Consider the following 19,086-nt stretch of genomic DNA (forward strand, 5'->3'; position numbering starts at 1 on the left):
GTGACCACGGACAGTGGCTGTGCACGCTCCACTAGGATATCAGTGAGGCGCCTCTGTGCACCAGCCATCCACACTGTCCACAAGACCCTGGAGACAGCTTGGCCACTGCGGCCCAGGAACGCCGTCCACCCACCCGCCCGCACGCCAGCCCCACCCAGGCGCTCACTTGAACATGGCGATGAGGAGGTTGAGCAGCAGGATGTTGGTGAAGAGCAGGTAGAGGCAGAGCAGGAGGACCGTCAGCCACTCGGGGAAGGCGGGCCTCTGCTGCGTCACGTCACTCTCGGGGCACTTGGGTTTGTAGGGGTCGGTGCCGTTGGGGCTGCAGTGCTCCGGGTTGAAGTTCACGCCTGGCGTTGGGAATGGGGGTGGGTGAGCCAAGAGAATAACACAGAGTCAAGAGGATCCTGGCAGGAGGGGACCCTCGAGGCCTCCAATCACTGCCAGGTCCCCCGCAGGCCTGATGCCGCTCATCTGGGTGACCTCAGCTGTCACCTCTGGGCCTGAAGTCCAGAAGGAGGTATCTGTCTCCAGCCAGATACAGGTAAGAGGCCCCTGAGGCAGAGCTGCACCCAGACGGGCCCGTGCCTCTGCCCAGGGTACGCCACCCACCAGGGCACTGCCAGGGCCCCAGCCAGGGCCAGCACCAGGTCCCAAGCCTGGGGAGTTCAATTCGGTGGGAAATAATTTAAAAGGAAAGGCCAGGAGCAGTGGCTCACGCCTGTAATCCCAGCATTTTGGGAGGCCAAGGCGGGTGGATCACCTGAGGTCAGGAGTTTGAGACCAGCCTGGACAACATGGTGAAACCCTGTCTCTACTACAAATACAAAAATTAGCCAGGCATGGTGGCACATGCCTATAATCCCAGCTACTCAGGAGACTGAGGCAGGAGAATCACTTGAACCCGGGAGGGAGGTGGAGGTTGCAGTGAGCCAAGATCGCACCATTGCACTCCAACCTGGACAACAAGAGCAAAGCTCTGTCTCAAAAAAAAAAAAAAGAATTGAAAAGGAAAAAAAATTAACAACTATCCCCAAGAGAAGGGAGAGAAGGGAGATGTGGAAAAGGGAAGACTCTGCTGAGACAATGCATGGACAAGTGAAAACTGGTGATTGTGAAGCAAAATAGCATCCTGCATGCATAGAAAGTAAGGGCTGTTTAATACGTAACCAGCTTCTACCTTAAACAAATCTCTAAGGAAACATAGGAAGTTGTTAACAAAGGTTAACTCTGGGAGGTGAAATTATGAATAACACTCTTTCTTTATACTTATCTTGAATTTTAAAATTGTTCAACAATGAGCAATGCAGTCCTGGATAATCAAACGTATTTTGAATGCGTTACTAATTTTCTAAGATAGAAACTCACTCTGATGGCTATAAATTCCTATATTTTAAAAGAAGAGCTAAAATTATTAACGTAACTTTCCACTGTAGCAAACTAGAAAAAGAAGAGCAAACCACCCTTTCACAATAGAAACACTCAAGAAGATAGGACTCAAAGAGAACCTCTTTGATTGACAGGACATTTACAAAAATCCTGCAGCTAACATCATACCCAATGGGAAAGACTGGATGCTTTCCCCCGAGACAAGCCAAAAGCAAGCGGAAGGAAGGAAATAATGAAGATTAGAATATAAATGAGATCAAGAAAGCAAAAACAATGAAGTCAACAAACCAAACTCAGTTCTTGAAAAAGAGCAACAAAAAATTGCCACCTTGTAGCTAGACTGATCAAGAAAAAAAAAGAGACAAGGCTCAAGTCGCTAAAATCAGAAATGAAAGAGAGGATAGTACTACTAATCTTACAAAGGAAATCCTAGAGAAAATTATATGCTAAGAAATTAGATAATCTAGAAGAATGGACAAATTCCTAGAAAGACACAAACTACCAAAGGTGACTGGAGAAGAAATAGAAAATATAAATAGACCTGTAACACATAAGAGATTGAATTAGTAAGGCAAAAACATCACGCAAAGGAAAGTCCACACTCAGAGGAGTTCACTGGTGAATTCTACCAAATGTTTACAGAAAAATTAAAACCACTCTTTTACAAACTCTTGCAAAATATAAGAGGGGGAACTACTTCCTGAGCCATTGTATGAGGCCAGTATTACCCTGACACCAAAACTAGGCAAACATATTACAAGAAAAGAAAACCGCAGACCAATATCCTTCATGAATGTAGGTGCAAAAATCATCAAAAACAACAGCTAGCAAAGTGAATCCAGCACCAAATAAAAGGGATTATTCACCAAGACCAAGTGGGACGTGTCCCAGGAACACACAGTTGGTTTAACATTCGAAGATCAATTGATGGAATGCACCATATTAATAGCGAAAGGAGCAAAAACCATCGGAACATTCGAATAAGTGCAGGAGAAGCAGCTGACACGGTCTACCACTCCTTCACAATAAAAACAGTCAAGAAACTAGGAATAGAAGGAACTTCTTCAACCTGATAAAGCACATTTACAAAAGCCCCACAGCTAACATCACACTTAATGGTGAAAGACTTGTTCCCTAAGATCAGTGGACTCGTTGTCTAAAATCAGGAGCAAGGCAAGGATGTCCCCCGTTGTCCCTTCTGTTCAACATTGTACTGGAGGTTCTAGCCAGGGCACTTAAGCAAGAAGAAGAAATAAAAGGCAACCAGTTTGAAAAGGAACAAGTAAAACTGTCTCTTTTTGCAGATGACATGGTCTTGTATATGACAAATCCACTAAAAATCTATTAGAACTAATAAAGAAGTTTAGCAAGGTTTCAGGGTTCAAGATCAATCTACAAAAGACAATGTATTTCTATAAACCAGTCATGAACAATTCAAAATGAAATCAATAGGACAATTCTATTTATAACAGTTTGGAAAAGAATAAAATATTTAGGAATAAATTTAACAGAAGAAGCATAAGACTTATTACTGAAAACTATAAAACATTATTGAGATAAAGAATTAAATAAGCAAAAACACATCCCATGTTCACAATCAAAATCACAGATGCCCTTTTTGGAGAAATTGATGAGCTGATCCAAAAATTATTGTGAAGATAAGGGATCCAGAGGCCAAAGCAATCCTGGAAAAGAACAAATTAGGACTCATACTTCCGAATTTCAAAATTTACTACAAGGCTACGCCAACCAAGACAGTATGGTCAAAACTTACTACAAAGCTACACTCACCAAGATAGTGCAGCCCTGGCACAAGGACAGACATCAGTGGAACTGAACTGACACTCTAGAAATAAACTCTTATGTTAATGGTCCACTGATTTTCAACAAGGATGCCAAGAGGGAAAGAACAGTCTTGTCAACAAATAGTGCTAGGACAACAGGAGAGCCACAAGGAAGACTGACCCTTACCACACACCAGGCCAAACAAAAAGCGAAAGCTGTAAAACACTTAGTAGAACACAGGTGTAAATCATGGCCGTGGTTTTCAACTAGGACACCAAAAGCACAATGATCAAGGAGATTGATAAGTTGAATGTCATCAAACGTTCAAAAGTTCGTGCATCAAATGACACCATAAAGAAAATAACAAGTCAGCCCACAGACTGACAAAAACAATTCAAATCATACATTTGGTAAGAGACTGGCATCCTTATGTAAAGAACTCTTACAACTCAATAACATAAAAGACAAATAACCCAACTGAAAAATGGGCAAAGACGGCCAGGCGCAGTGGCTCACACCTGTAATCCCAGCAGTTTGGGAGGCCAAGGTGGGCGGATCACGAGGTCAGGAGATCGAGGCCATCCTGGCCAACATGGTGAAACCCTGTCTCTACTAAAAATACAAAAATTAGCCAGGCATGATGGCAGGTGCCTGTAATTCCAGCTACTCAGGAGGTTGATGGCGTGTGCCTGTAACCCCAGCTACTCGGGAGGCTGAGGCAGGAGAATTGCTTGAACTAGGGGGGCAGAGGTTGCAGTGAGCTGAGATCACACCACTGCACTCCAGCCTGGGCGACAGAGTGAGATCTCATCTCAAAAAAAAAAAAAAAAGAAAAGAAAAATGGGCAAAGGGCAGGAAGAAACATTTCTTCAAAGAAGACGTACAGATGGCCCAATTAGCACCAGAGGAGACGCTTGACATGGCAGGTCCTTAGAGAAATGCCAGTCAAAGCAACAAGGAGAGCCACTTCCCACCCACTGGGATGTGAGCTTTTTTTTTTTTTAATGGACAATAACAAATGTTGGCAAGAAGGTAGAGAAACTGGAATCCTGGGACTGGGCAGGCAGGAATGTGGAATGCGACAGGCTGTCTGGAAAACAGCCCAGCAGGTCCTCAAAAACTTAAACATGGAGTTCTCATGAGCCAGCCACGCATTCCCAGGTGTCTAAGAGAAATAAAAACATACCCGCACAAAACCCTATAACAGTTCATGCTACGTTATTCACAGCATTTGAAAAGTGGAGGCCGGGCGCGGTGGCTCAAGCCTGTAATCCCAGCACTTTGGGAGGCCGAGACGGGCGGATCACGAGGTCAGGAGATCGAGACCATCCTGGCTAACACGGTGAAACCCCGTCTCTACTAAAAAATACAAAAACTAGCCGGGCGAAGTGGCGGGCGCCTGTGGTCCCAGCTACTCGGGAGGCTGAGGCAGGAGAATGGCGTGAACCCGGGAGGCGGAGCTTGCAGTGAGCTGAGATCCGGCCACTGCACTCCAGCCTGGGCGACAGAGCCAGACTCAGTCTCAAAAAAAAAAAAAAAAAAGAAAAGTGGAAACGGCCCAGTGTGGTGGCTCACGCCTGTAATCCCAGCACTTTGGGAAGCCGAGGCGGGTGGATCATCTGAAGTCAGGAGCTCAAGACCAGCCTGGCCAACAAGGTGAAACCCCATCTCTACTAAAAATACAAAAATTAGCTGGGCGTGGTGGCAGGCGCCTGTAATCCCAGCTACTCAGGAGGCTGAGGCAGGAGAATCGCTTGAACCCAGGAGGCAGAAGTTGCAGTGAGCCGAGACTGTGCCGCTGCACTCCAGCCTGAGCAACAAACAGAATGAGACTCCCTCTCGGGAAAAATGAATGAATGAATGAATCAATGAATCAATGAATGAAAAGTGGAAACAACTCATATGTCCACCAGCTCTGAATGGATGAATAAAATGTGGCATGTCCATACAGCAGGGTCCTATTCAGCCATAAACAGGAAGTAAATACTGATACACGATGACGAACCTTGAAAACATGATGTCAAGTGAAAGAAGTCAGACACCAGAGACTGCCTATTACATCATCCAGTTTCTATGAAATGCCCAGAAAAGGCAACTTGCAAGTAGCTTCGTGGGTGGCTGTGGCTGAGGGGAGGGAACGGGAGTGGCTGTGAGATGCAGGGTCTTCTCAGGGTGATGCCAATGTTATAAAATTAGATTTTGTAAAGATACTGTAAACCACTGACAGGTACACTTTATCCAGGTGAACGTTCTCTCAGTGAAGCTGTTAAAAGAAAAAAACCTTCTATATGGAAAGTGTTCTATCTGGCAGGCACGGTGGCTCACGCCTGTAATCTCAGCACTTTGGGAGGCCAAGGGGCGGATCACTTGAGCTCAAGAGTTCGAGACCGGCCTGGGCTACATGGCGAAACCTCTGTCTCTACAAAACATACAAAAATTAGCCAGGTGTGTTGGCGTGCACATGTAGTCCCAGCCACGCGGGAGGCGGGTGGGAGGATGACTTGAACCCAGGAGGTAGACGTGCCACTGCACTCCAGCCTGGGTGACAGAGCAAGACCCTGTCAAAGAAACAGAAGGGAGGGAGGGAGGGAAGGGGGGAGGGAAGGAAAGAGAAGGAAAAGGAAGGAGGGAGGGAGGGAGGGAGGGAAGGAGGGAAGGAGGGAGGGAAGGAGGGAGGGAGGGAGGGAGGGAAGGAGGGAGGGAAGGAGGGAAGGAGGGAGGGAGGGAGGGAGGGAGGGAAGGAGGGAAGGAGGGAAGGAAGGAGAGAAGGAGGGAGGGAAGGAGGGAGGGAAGGAGGGAAGGAAAAGGAAGGAGGGAGGGAAGGAGGGAAGGAAAAGGAAGGAGGGAGGGAAGGAGGGAGGGAAGGAGGGAAGGAAGGAGGGAAGGAGGGAGGGAAGGAGGGAAGGAAGGAGGGAAGGAGGGAGGGAAGGAAAAGGAAGGAGGGAGGGAAGGAGGGAGGGAAGGAGGGAGGGAAGGAGGGAAGGAGGGAGGAAAGGAGGGAAGGAGGGAGGGAACGAGGGAGGGAAGGAAGGAGGGAGGGAAGGAGGGAGGGAAAGAAAAGGAAGGAGGGAGGGAAGGAGGAAGGGAGGGAGGAATGAATTCTCTCCATCAAGAGAAGGAAGTTATTTCTGATTGAGGTGAGAGGGAAAGGGGAAACAGGGTGACATTCCATTTCGGGGGGCTGTCAGCTGATGCCCCAGGTGCCCTCAGCCCACTCTGACCTCTGCGTGGCACCACCCACCCCCACCCCCACCAGGCCCCCCCTCCTCCCTCCCCTGGGCAGTGGGAGCCCCTTCTACTTCCTGCCACGGGAGCTGGGGAGTGAATGTCCCCAAGGAGGACGCCGACCAGGTGGGAACTGCAGGACCCCGGACAGAGCCGGCCTCGCTCCCACTCAGGCTGCGGCCCCTTTCCAGCCTCTCTCCTGCTTCCTCCACCCGAGCTCCCATGGTGCCCGGCTCCTACCGTCGATGTAGCCCGGGATCTGCCCGAAGATGGTGAGGTAGGAGTGGTAGACGGCCCCTCGGAACAGCCAGTCCACCCGGCGCTCGTTGTGGATGAGGATGGCCTGCTTGGCCACCCCAAAGGACACCACCCACACGGCCAGCAGGAAGAGGAAGAAGAAGACATCCTTCATCTGCAGGACAGAGAGGTGTGTGGGCTACACTCTCCCGGCCCCCGATGCTCACTGGGCCCAGAGGCAGGCCCAGCAGCGGTGGAGATGGCACTGCCACTCACAGCACAGACGCGACATGCGGGAGACTCCCAGGAGCAGCCCTGGGGCTGCCTCCACACTCTCGTGGACGGCTGACATCTTTGTGCTGGCACCACAAAGACATGACGAAGAGGGGTCAGACATAACCGTGACCCCAGGAGGAAAGCTCCTAGAGCTGAATCAGAGGTCAGGAATGAGCGGGGATCAGAAAGGAGAATGAGGGAAGGCTTCCTGGAAGAGGCGACACACAGGCAAAGATACGAGAAGGGCATTCTTGGGAGCCCAAGGGGCAAAGCAGGACAGGGGGCCGGCAGGTGTGGTTAAGCCCTGGTCTGAGCCGCAGGCAAGGGGCCTGCCCTCCCCGAGGCCCACCCTGGGCTGCAGGCCACGATGGAGCTGGTGCCCCCGTCCCCTTACCATCCGCTTCACAATGATGATCTTGGGCCCCAGCGTCTTACTGACGGTAAAAATGTGCATGAGCCGGAGACAGAACAGGATGAAGTCCAGAGAGAGGATGACGCGCCCGGGATACAACGTCGCCGGGATGAGCCTGGCCGCCAGGCAGAAGCACACGCACCTCAGCCACCCGCCACAGTGGCCCTCGGAGCTGTCCCCCGCCACTCCTCCAGCTGTCCCCGCCCAGGTGGTCCCTGGAGGCAAAGGGCTCTGGTGGGCCCTGCATCCCAGGTGTTCAAAGCCGGCATGAGATCGAGGAGCAGAGCCTCCCACTTCTCTTCAGAAAGGTCTGCACGCCCAGCCCCACAGGGCAGTCTGGCATGGGGGCACCTAGGGAGCCAGCAGGTAGCCAGGGCTCTCTTGCCTCACAGAAAGGGGGCCATGGCCTCGCAGAGACCCGAGACCATCACAGGCAGTGCAGTGACCCCACAGCAGGGAGGTAGAGGGAGAAAGGGGCAGCTGCGTGTCCGTGGAGCTGGGACAATTCCAGTGGTTGCCATCCATGGCCCCTAGCACATGGACAATCTCAGCTCTGCCAGGAGCTCTCATGCCCCTTCTGTGCTCCCTCGACAATCCCAAGGGTAGGTGGGACACTGTCACCCGGACACCCGTTAGACAGATGACAATCCAGGGTTCACAGAGGAGCTGAGCCTCGTCTGGTATGGCTGGCTCCGGGCCCGGCCTGTGCTCATCCCCTGCGGGGCTGGCTGCCTCAGACAGGGGCCCACCATCGGGGTGAGGCCACTCACCTGCAGGTCAGCCCTGCCACGAAGAGCAAGATCGCACCGACGTCCAGCTTATTCCAGAAGTCACTGAAGTACAAGGCTGCCTTCTTCATCAGCCCGCACTCGTCAGGGTCATAGAAGAGCTACTGGGAAGAGGGGCGGTGGGGAGGCAGACATACTGTCACTCTTACTATCCTCACTGTCACTGTCACATCACTATCCACTATCATCATCACAATCACTGTTGTTACTATCACCACTGTCACTATCACCACTGTCCTCGCTGCCACCATCACTGTCACATCACTATCCACTATCATCACAATCACTGTTGTTACTATCACCACTGTTACTATCACCACTGTCCTCGCTGTCACCATCACTGTCACATCACTCTCCACTATCACAATCACTGTTGTTACTATCACCACTGTCACTGTCACTATCACCAGTCCTCACTGTCACCATCACTGTCACATCACTATCCATTATCATCACTATCATCACTATCACTATCACCACTATCCTGTCACTGTCACATCACTCTCCACTATCATCACTATCATCACAATCACTGTCACTATCACTATCATCACAGTCACTGTTGTCACTATCACCACCGTCCTCGCTATCACCATCACTGTCACATCACTATCCACTATCATCACTATCACTATCATCACAATCACAGTCACTGTCACTATCATCACTATCCTGTCACTGTCACTATAATCACTATCACTGTCACTATCACCACTGTCCTCACTGTCACCATCACTATCCACTATCATCATCAGTCACTGTCACTATCATCATAATCACTATCACCACTATCCTCACTGTCACTGTCACTATCACAATCACTGTCACTATCATCACTATCACCACTATCCTGTCACTGTCACATCACTCTCCTCTGTCATCACTATCACTGTCATCACAGTCACTGTTGTCATTATCACCATCACTGTCACTACCACCACTGTCCTGTCACTGTGACATCACTCTCCACTATCATCACCACAGTCACTATCATCACTATCACTGACACTGTTCATCACTATCCTCACTGTCACTGTCACATCACTCTCCACTATCATCACAAAAACTGTCACTATCATCACTATCACCACTATCCTGTCACTGTCACATCACTCTCCACTGTCATCACTATCTCTATCATCACAATCACTGTCACTGTCACTAGCACTATCACTATCATGACTATCACTGATGCTGTCATCATGGTCAGCAAATCCGAACATTGGTTCTGGTCTGAAGAGAGCTGGGTCAGTGAGGGAGATGGGAACAGGACATGGAGGAACAATGTGGAGTAGTGCTGGCAGCAGCTCCCCTGGCGCCCTGCTCACTCAGCACCTGTATGTGCGTATATGTGTATGTACATATATTCTGCATGTATGTGTGTATATGTCTGAATATGTGTGTATGTGTGTGTGTGCAGGTATTTGTGTATGTGTATGTGTGTATATGTGTGTGTGCACTGTGTGCATACATTTGTGTGTATGTATATGTGTGTATGTATTGTATGTGTGCATGTTTGCATGTGTTTATGTGTGTCTGTGTGTATATGTATATGTGTATTTTTCTTGTGTACGTGTGTATATATGTGTATGTGTGTGTGTTCATATGTGTATGTGTACGTGTATGTGTATGTGTGCATGTGTATGAGCTTGTGTGTATATGTGTAGGTATGTACATGTGTGTGTATGTGTATGCTTATATGGAGATGTGTATATTTGTGTATGTGGGTATGCATGTGTATGCATGTGCATATGTGTGCATGTATGTATGCATGTGTATGTGTGTATGTGTATGTATGTGTGCTGTGTGTGTGCATGTGTACATGTGTATATGTGTATATGTGTATGCACGTGTGTAATGTGTATGTGTGTATGTACATGCATGTTTATGTGTATATTTGTGTGTGTGCATGTGTGTATGTGTGCACATGTGCATGTGTGTTTGTATATTTGTATGTGTGTATGCATGTGTATGTGTATATGTGTATATGCATGTGTGTGTGCATGTGCATGTGTGTATGCATGTTTATGTGTGCATGTTTGTGTGTGCATGTGTGTGTATGCATATGCATGTGTGTGTGTGTAATGTGTGCATGTGTGCGTGTATGCGTGCATGTGTGTGTGTGTGCATATGCTTATGTGTGCATTTGTGTGCATGTACATGTGCGCATGTATCTGTATGTGTATGCATGTGTGCACACGTGTGCATGTGTGTGTGTTGCAGCAGCCCCCTCCTCACTGTCAGGCGCCAGCTGCCTTCCCACAGGGATGTTTGTTCTGTTGGGGGCCACATCGCTTCTTCAGCAGGCCAAGAGTGCAGGACCCTGGTAGGAGCTGTGGGAACCCCCATTTGGCCTGCTTGGCAGGAGTCCCCACACCCTCCCTAGCCACAGGCCCCAGGACCCAGCAGCTGGACAGGTGGGGCAGGTGACCAGCAGGACCAACCAGGGCCTTCCCGGGATCACAGACAGATGCAGGGAGTAGGAAGTGCCCCCTCTGCTCTCAGGCTGCTGCCCATGGGGCTGGGGCTAGGGGTGCATGGAGGCCTCCAGAGAGGCCTCGTAGAGAGGGTCTGGTGGCAGAAGCCATGTGGCAAGAGGAAGGCCAAGGAGAGCCCAGCAAAGCCAGGTCCACAACACAGCTCCCAGGCCCCGCCCAGTCCTGGCCCTGATCTTCCTTCCTGGGGATGCCGGTGCCTCCCCGAGGGCCCCAGTAGGCAGTGGTATTTACACAGTGCACACCGCTTTCTAACTGGGGGCCTGATGCTCCACCAAGGTCAGAGAGCACAGGTGAGTCAAAGCCAGGACCACTGCCCTGTGGCCAATCCCACCCCCTCACCACTTCCCTGAGGGTCCCATGGGCCTAGTTCCCATTCACCAGCTGCCAGCAGGTGCGGGCACCATAGGGACATGGTGGAGACCCCACACAGTAAGGGATTCGCCCCACCTGGAGGGCAGCTTGGCCTCGCCCAGCTCCAGGTAGGTAGCCTCTGAGCCCTTGGAATGTCCACCTGATGAGGCTGTCCTTGTTTACCTGGGGCCTGGGCCATGCCAGGTAGTCCCACAGTGTGATTTGGGTTGGGGTGGGGTCCTGGGCAGTTTTCAGTTTGACCTTTGGAGGGCTAGAGACTGAGCCCTCATGAGAGACTGAGTCAATCATGTGGTGTCAGCCGCGCTCTGTGACTGACCTCTAGTAGACACCAAGGCCCGCGAGCTTCCCTGGGGACCATGCCTCCATGCCTGAGGCCACACATCATCACTGGGAGGATGGAGTGCCACCCACCCCTCCACAGGGAGGGGCTGCCAGGATGCCCTGGGCTCAGAGCTGTCCTGGATGCAGCTGTGTCCCTCCCCCTGGCTGCTTTAGTCTGTAGACTTTTGCTTAATAAACCGTAAGTCAGCATTGCCACTCCCCAGCGTCTGTGGGTCCTTTTGGCTAGTTACTGAATGTGAGAGGGGTCTTAGGGACCCCCCACCTTGCATAGCTCTTCCTGGGGGAGGGGACACACCCATTCAAAGTCCACAAGGTCAGGGCATCCACCTGGAGCTGATCAACTGGTCTCCAGGAGGGGAGGATGTCTGGGCTGAGGGAAAGCAGGGAAGCAGGCACAGTGGGCACGAGGAGGGAGGGGCCCCAGCCACCCATTTTGGGGAGGGAGCACTGGCTCTGCCCAGCTCCCAAGGGGCTAGGCAGGCTAGGTGGGATGGGCTCTAAGCCCTGGGTCCCCTACCAGAATGCAGCCAAGTGGGTGGCCCCGGGCTGGGGCGTGGAAAGGCGGATGGGGCTGTACCTGCCGCGTCTCCTCACACACCAAGGAGAACAGCCAGAGGTAGATGGCACACTCGCACCAGGAGGGCGTGGGCTGGAAGTCTACCATGAGCACATAGGCGAACAGGCAGAGGAAGGCGAAGTAGGAGAGGATGTTCAGGTGGAAGACGACCACGGGCGCGGTGAAGAAGGCGCGGGCGCGGGCCACGGGGCTGCTTGCTCCCTGCAGCCTCTTCTCTCTGTGGCCGTCGCAGTGGAGAGGAGACAGTGACTGCCAGGGCCAGCGTCCTGACCTCCACAGGCTTTGGCCACCCCGTGATCCCCCGTGCCCCTCAGAGAGATGTGCTTTTAGGGGCAAAAGCACTCAGGGATCCAGGGCCAGAACAGCAGCTCCAGGCGGAGCCAGCACAGTGCAGCCACCAGAGTGGGGCTGGACCCCACGGCCCAGCAAAGTGAGGACACAGGGATGCCCGCTGACACCCTGCCCATGGCCATGACCCTCATGGCTGCAGACAGGGAAGCCCAGCCTGCCCCAAGCCCAGCCTTGGGTGGACCCCAGCTTCAGAGCTCCCGGTGCTCAGTGGACGCTCAGGCCTTAGTGACCCTCCTGTAAATGGGGACAGGCTTTCCTCGCCATCCTCACTGGGGGCAGGGCTGACCACACTCCCCCTGTGGCATGCCCTGATCCCAGGTCCCTATCCCGGGGCCGCTGGAATGGGAGCAGAGGCGGCCATCAGTGATACGGCTCTGCCATCCTCAGGACAGCATGGGAGAAGCCAGCACTGCTTTAGGACACCTGAGCCGCTCCTCCCTGTCTCAGTTTCCCACCAGGATTCCTGAGCATTCAGGTACCCATCGTGGCCATCAGGAGAAAGGGAAGGAGGTGGGCAGTGTGGCCTGTGAGTTGCAGAAGGGGCTCAGCCACCTCGCTGGAGTCTTGAATCTGCCCCGACTTCCAGGAGACCCTGAGACTCCATCCAGCCCTCAGTAAACCACAGCAGACCCCACAACGTCCCAGCAAGCCTCTGAGGAGATGCAGGTGGGGACACCAGGCCAGGCCAGGTCTTCAACCATGGCCAGCCATGTCCTCCTCCTTCGGAAGGGAAAGCGATTACATCAGACTCTGCATACGGCTCTGCAGCTGCGAGGACACGGAGGCACTCAGCCGCGGCTCACTGCCCCTACCCTAGACCTGCACTTACTGCCTGAGCCCCAGACTGGCTCAGGTCTGCAGTGCTGGCAGGAGCAGGAGACCATCTTTCCTGGCCTCCCCGACCCCAGGCTGCTGTGGCCGAGGGATGGGCTCACCAGCATCATGCGATCAGCGCTGGGGCTGGGGCAGGGCAGGTGCTTCCAGCATGTGGGGCCCTGCTCCACTTCCCACCCCCATCTCTATGGCCCCAGGATCAGGCACAATTCTGAGGACACACGACTTGCTCCCAGCGAGGGGATCTGGGGAAGGTCCTGAGCCCCCAGGAGCCCCTCCCACAGCCCCGCAGCCCCGCAGCCCTGCAGCACCTGAAGGAGATGAGGCCGGTGAGGAGCAGCGGGAAGGCCAGCATGCACAGGGTCACACGCCACAGCCCGTTGTCCACACAGAGCTGGCCCCACCACACCTTGGTCAGGAAGGCCTGTGGATGGGGGCAGTCTCAGTATGGTGGTGCCCAGCCCTGTGCCCCAGAAGGTGCCCATCAGCTGTCTGCTTAGGACTCGGGGTGCCTAGTGGACAGAGCTGCCTGTAGTCTCACAGCAGAAAGTGGTGAAAACACAGAGCTTGCCCGGGGGCATTTGGGTGCCCAATCCCACCCTTCACATGACCTTGAGCTATGGGACCCCATCTCTGCTGGCTTCTAAGGCCCCGCAGTTGCAGGCTGTCGAGCGCGGGCCCCTCTGAGCTCTGCAGTGGGGGACAGGACCCCTCTGCAGGCCCGGCACAGCCCAGGACACAATGGGAGCTCATGGACTTGGCAATAGCTCGGAGCTCCAAGGAAGCCCAGCATGCGAGGGGCACTTGCTGTGGGCCAGGCCCCGCCGGGGGTGCCAGGGCGATGCTGAGGGCAGCCATGCCCAGGAGCCCCTGCGTCTCCAGGGAGGACACGCCGTGTCCCGCTTATCCCTTCAGGAAGAGAGGGCAGACGCCATTCCCAGAGCCACCTGGGCTGCTAAAGCAGCCTGCCGCTCCCAGATAGGAATGTCCGTGGGGCGGTGAACTGTGACCTCCGCAGCCACCAGCTCCTGCTTTTGCTTCACATTAGTTTCCCCGTCTGCAAAATGGGAGGCCAGAGCCTGGAGCAGGTGGCCAAGGGGTCAGGCACTGTCCCCGAGCCTCTGAGGGCCCTGAAGCCCGTGTGAGTGTGTGTGCCGACTGCGTGAACCGGAGGCTGTGTCCGCCCTGCAGGCACCACAGGCATCTGCTTCTGGAAGGCGCCCTTGGGAGGTCACCTGGATGCCTCCGTGAGACACAAACTTCATGTCCTTGGCCTCCAGGGCGAGCTGCAGGCAGGTGGTCTTCCCCCAGGCCTCGGACACGCGGATGAGGAGTTTCTGGGCTCTCTCTTCGTCCTTCCGGTAACATTCAGTGAAGACCCCTGGGCGGAGATATAAGAGCCCCGTCAGAGAAGCAGGTCACGATCACTGAGCCCTGGGGCCGAGTCAGAGGGTAACCACTCTGGAAAGCACCACCAGGAAACAGGGAAGGGCACAGGGCAAATGTGAGGCTGATGTCTCAAAACACCCGGGCCCGGGGAAGAGGACCCCAGGGAGAGGGCACATAGGGCTGGAACCACCTCTACAAAAATTACAACAGGGAGAAAATTATGACCGGGACAGAGAACTGACCTAACCAACTCCATCTTGCTTCTAACCTCCAAGGTCTATTCCTGGGCACAGGCCACACTAACTTTGAGAGGAACTTCGTTTATAGTTTAACTTCCAAACAAAGATGATAGTAACCCTTTCCCAAAACAAACCCCCTTCTTGCCGGGGACCAGTCTGCCTTTGTAAGACTAACAAAGTAGCCACAAATTAGAAATTACAGTTTAGGAATCATACAGCCAGAGGCCACAAGATTCCAAACCGCACCAACTCTTCCTAGGAATAACATCACTATCGGAAAACCCAGGATATTTTCAGAGCCTGCGTTCTGATGCACCACTGTTGCCACCCCGACTGCAAATCTGGCCCAACCAGTTCTGTGACCACATCCAGGAACAGCAGACAGCGAGAAGAATCCGCTGTGATTTCACCTCTGGCCCAACCCATCAGTGCTCCCCACTGCCTGGTCCCCTATCCACCAAATTATCCTTAAAAACCCCCAGTCTCGCCAGGTGCAGTGGCTCACGCCTGTAATCCCAGCACTTTGGGAGGCTGAGGTGGGTGGATCACCTGAGGTTAGGAGTTCGAGACCAGCCTGACCAATATGATGAAACCCCGTCTCTACTAAAAAGACAAAATTAGCCAGGCGTGGTGGCATGTGCCTGTAATCCCAGCTACTCAGGAGGCTGAGACAGGAGAATTGCTTGAACCCGGGAGGCAGAGGGTGTGGTGAGCTGAGACTGTGCCATTGCACTGCAGCCTGGGCAACAGAGCCAGACTCTTGTCTCAAAAAAAAAAAAAAAGTCTCCAAATTTTCAGGGAGACTGATTTGGGTGATGAAACTCCAGCATCCCATTCAGCCGGCTCTATGGGAATTGAACTCTTTCTCTATTGCAATCTCACTGTCTTAACAAATGGGCTCTATCTGGGCAGCAGGCAAGAGAAACCCAGTGGGTGGTTATGGGGCCAAGACTCAGGGATGAGGGAGGACCCCAGGGTGAGCACGCAGGGCTGAGACCCAGGGACGAGGACCCCAGGGTGAGGGCGAGCATGGCTGAGACCCAGGGATGGGGACCCCAGTGAGAGCATGCATGACTGAGCCGTGGCCTGCAGCCCGTGCCTGGCAGAGCTCACCGATGGCTCTGTGCTCACACTCCTCTGCCAGTGCCAGCATCTCCTCCGAGCTGTCCGTGTCCTCCTCCTCCTTGGACAACTCCTTCAGGATCTTGCTGCAGGCCAAGGCCGCTGCGATGCAGTCCTGGCTCTGGGGACCGGAGGAGCCACCGTGAGACTCTAAAGGGCCTAGCCAGGCTCGACCCAGCCTGGGGAACCCAACACACTGCCCTGGGTGATGAAAACAAGGCCCGGGGACAGTGCGGGCCGCTGGGCAATCACTGTCTGTGACCACATCTACACAGACAATTTAAGCCCCACTCCAATCAGTACACAACCTCTGACGGTCCAGGCTCCCGCGTGGCCTGTGGGAGGGGACTGCTTGCCCTGCAAAGCCTAATGGACAGCACGTGCCCAGCGCATGCACCGGCCCCCACCAGAACCAGTGTGAGCTGCAGAGGGCGGCACCACCCGGCCTGTGTGTGTCCAGCAAGACTCGGCCCTGGACATAACCACAGAATGAGTTTTTTTAGAACTTTTAATTTAAAAATTCCTTTCCTAGGCCAGGCACAGTGGCTCATGCCTGTAATCCCAGCACCTTGGGAGGCCGAGGCAGGTGGATCATGAAGTCAGGAGTTTGAGACAGCCTGACCAATATGGTGAAACCCCATCTCTACTAAAAACATAAAAAATTAGCTAGGCGTGGTGGCACATGCATGTTGTTCCATTTACTCAGGAGGCTGAGGCAGGAAAATCGCTTGAACCCAGTAGGCGGAGGTTGCAGTGAGCCAAGGCCATGCCATTGCACTCCATCCTGAGCGACAGAGCGAGACTCCGTCTTTAAAAAAAAAAAAAAAAAATTCCTTTCCTGCCTAGAGCTAAGTTCTTTGTTCTCCAACTCTGGGTGCCCCAAGTCCTTCCTGACGTTGGAGATGCCCACACCCCTCCACAGGCCCCGCTGGCACTTGGCCTCAAGCTCTCCAGCCACGCTCCCCAGTTGGCCACTGGCCTATAGCTGTATCTGCTCAGAAGCCGGTCTTATTACCTGAGCCCAGATGATTCCTGCCAGCTCCCGACGGTTCTGGACGATGGCCCAAATGAGAAGGTCACGGACGGGGTCCATGGTGAAGGTCACATGGCCTGAGGAACGCTTGTAGAGGGACCGGAGGCTCACTCCCTGCACCTGGTAAGCAGTGGACAGTCAGAGCCCCAGCTGGTCCCCACTGGCTCAGAGTCACTGGAGGAACCTGTTAGAGGTGAAAGCCCTAATCCCAGCCCTGACCTTCTCAGGATCTCACTGTCCCTGGAGAACTATAGCCTGAATTTTCAGCAACAGCCTAGATCATTCTTATGCACACTGAAGTTTTTTAAAGCACTGTTCTAGAGACATCTAGAAACATCTAGAAAGTGAAATACCCATCTAACTCCTTTACCAACGTTTGTAGACTCTTGTTTCATGCCAGGCACTTCAAGGTTCCCTAGTCTTATCTGATGGCATCAAAGCCACTTTCAACGAAGTAAACTTCTAGCACAGTGGAGGGTGTTAACAGGTCAGTGACTGTCTTCTCCCTGAGGGAATCTCCTTCAGTGTCTCTGGCAGAGCAGCCACTAGGAAAGATCTGAAGGGTGGGCGACAAGGCTCACACACGAGCAAGGACGGGGCACCTTGCCCAGACCCACCTCCCCTACACGGCTGGGCTTTTCCCCAGACCAGGAAGCACGTCCTCATGTAGCTGGGAAATACTTCCCGGAAGTAGAAAACACATCTCCAAAATCACATACTGTAAAAAACACACCTCAAGGGGTCCTAGAGATTTCCTGAAGGTTTTTCATTATAAAGAAATGTGTTTTTCTTCCTAAACCACAGGTACGGATAAGCCTGAGCTTCTGTTTTGGACCTTCCTAAGCATATTCCAACTGAGCGTCCTAAATAAACTCTCTGGACTTAAGAAGTGCAGATTGTTAATGTATAAAACCGAGCCATACCCGGCCTAATGCAGTAGCTCACGCCTGTAATCCCAGCACTTTGGGAAGCCAAGATGGGTGGATCCTAAGGCCAAGAGTTCGAGACCAGCCTGGCCAACATGGTGAAACCCCATCTCTACTAAAAATACAAAAAATTAGCCGGGCGTGGTGGTGGGAGCCTGTGATCCCAGCTACTCAGGAGGCTGAGGCAACAGACTCAATGGAACCCAGGAGGCAGAGGTTGCAGTGAGCCGAGATTATGCCATTGCACTCCAGCCTGGGCAATAAGAGCGAAACTTCGTCTCAAAAACAAAAAACAAAAAAACCAAGTCATACCCATGTCTTTCTCAAGAGTGAAGACAGAGCTCACCTGGAACAATGGATCGATTGGAAAACCTGGAGGAAATAGACTATTTTCTAGCAGGAAAAAAAACAAAACCAAATGTGAGCTTAGAGGAGATGGAGAACCTAAACATAAAAATAATCAGAAAATAAACAAGAAAGTTACTAGAACTACTACCAATTTTAAAAAAAAAAAGGCACTGGGCCCAGATGGACTCACAGGGGAGTCAACCAAGGTTATAAGAAGCGATTAACTCCAGATGCATAAACTGTCCTGCAGCGGAGAAGGAAAGAAAGCTTCCCAAATGGTTTTTACAAAACTAACATAAAATTGCTATCAAAACCTGACAAATATAGCTCCCCAAATAAAACTGCAATCAAAGGCTTAAACATTCTGATGCAAATACCCTGAAAATGTTGTTAAGAGAATTCAGTATATTAAACTTGCACTGAGGCCAAGTTGAAATTCAAAACAGGAATAAAAACATGTTTCACTGTCAGAAAATCTGTTAAAATAATTCACCAAATTCATAGGTCAAAGAAGAAAAGCAGCTCAATCCTCTCAAAGGCATCTGATGCTTTGTTTTGTAAAACCTTAATGAATCAGAGATAAATACTCCCAAGAGGCCGGGCGCGGTGGCTCAAGCCTGTAATCCCAGCACTTTGGGAGGCTGAGATGGGCGGATCACGAGGTCAGGAGATTGAGACCATCCTGGCTAACATGGTGAAACTCCGTCTCTACTAAAAAAAAAATACAAAAAACTAGCCGGGCGAGGTGGCGGGCGCCTGTAGTCCCAGCTACTCGGGAGGCTGAGGCAGGAGAATGGTGTAAACCCAGGAGGCGGAGCTTGCAGTGAGCTGAGATCCGGCCACTGCACTCCAGCCCGGGCGACAGAGCGAGACTCTGTCTCAAAAAAAAAAAAAAAATATACTCCCAAGAGAAAAACAAATACAAAATCCAGCATCATTCCTG

General features: G+C 52.3%; 1 protein-coding gene across 3 annotated transcripts in view; it reads right to left on the reverse strand.

Annotated features, from left to right (window-relative positions):
• TRPM2 (transient receptor potential cation channel subfamily M member 2) overlaps positions 1–19,086 on the reverse strand; it is an 88,247-nt gene that overhangs the window by 28,759 nt on the left and 40,402 nt on the right. For all 3 annotated transcript variants that reach the window (XM_025379297.1, XM_025379299.1, XM_025379298.1), the window contains 9 exons: positions 16,852–16,989; positions 15,828–15,957; positions 14,322–14,467; positions 13,398–13,510; positions 11,902–12,118; positions 8,095–8,213; positions 7,307–7,439; positions 6,640–6,811; positions 167–350 (listed from right to left, as the gene is read on the reverse strand). In XM_025379297.1, coding sequence (XP_025235082.1) covers positions 167–350; positions 6,640–6,811; positions 7,307–7,439; positions 8,095–8,213; positions 11,902–12,118; positions 13,398–13,510; positions 14,322–14,467; positions 15,828–15,957; positions 16,852–16,989 — 1,352 coding nt within the window. The remainder of the gene's footprint in view (positions 1–166; positions 351–6,639; positions 6,812–7,306; positions 7,440–8,094; positions 8,214–11,901; positions 12,119–13,397; positions 13,511–14,321; positions 14,468–15,827; positions 15,958–16,851; positions 16,990–19,086) is intronic.

Source organism: Theropithecus gelada, chromosome 3 (genome assembly GCF_003255815.1).
Source record: "Theropithecus gelada isolate Dixy chromosome 3, Tgel_1.0, whole genome shotgun sequence".
Lineage (NCBI taxonomy): Eukaryota > Metazoa > Chordata > Mammalia > Primates > Cercopithecidae > Theropithecus > Theropithecus gelada.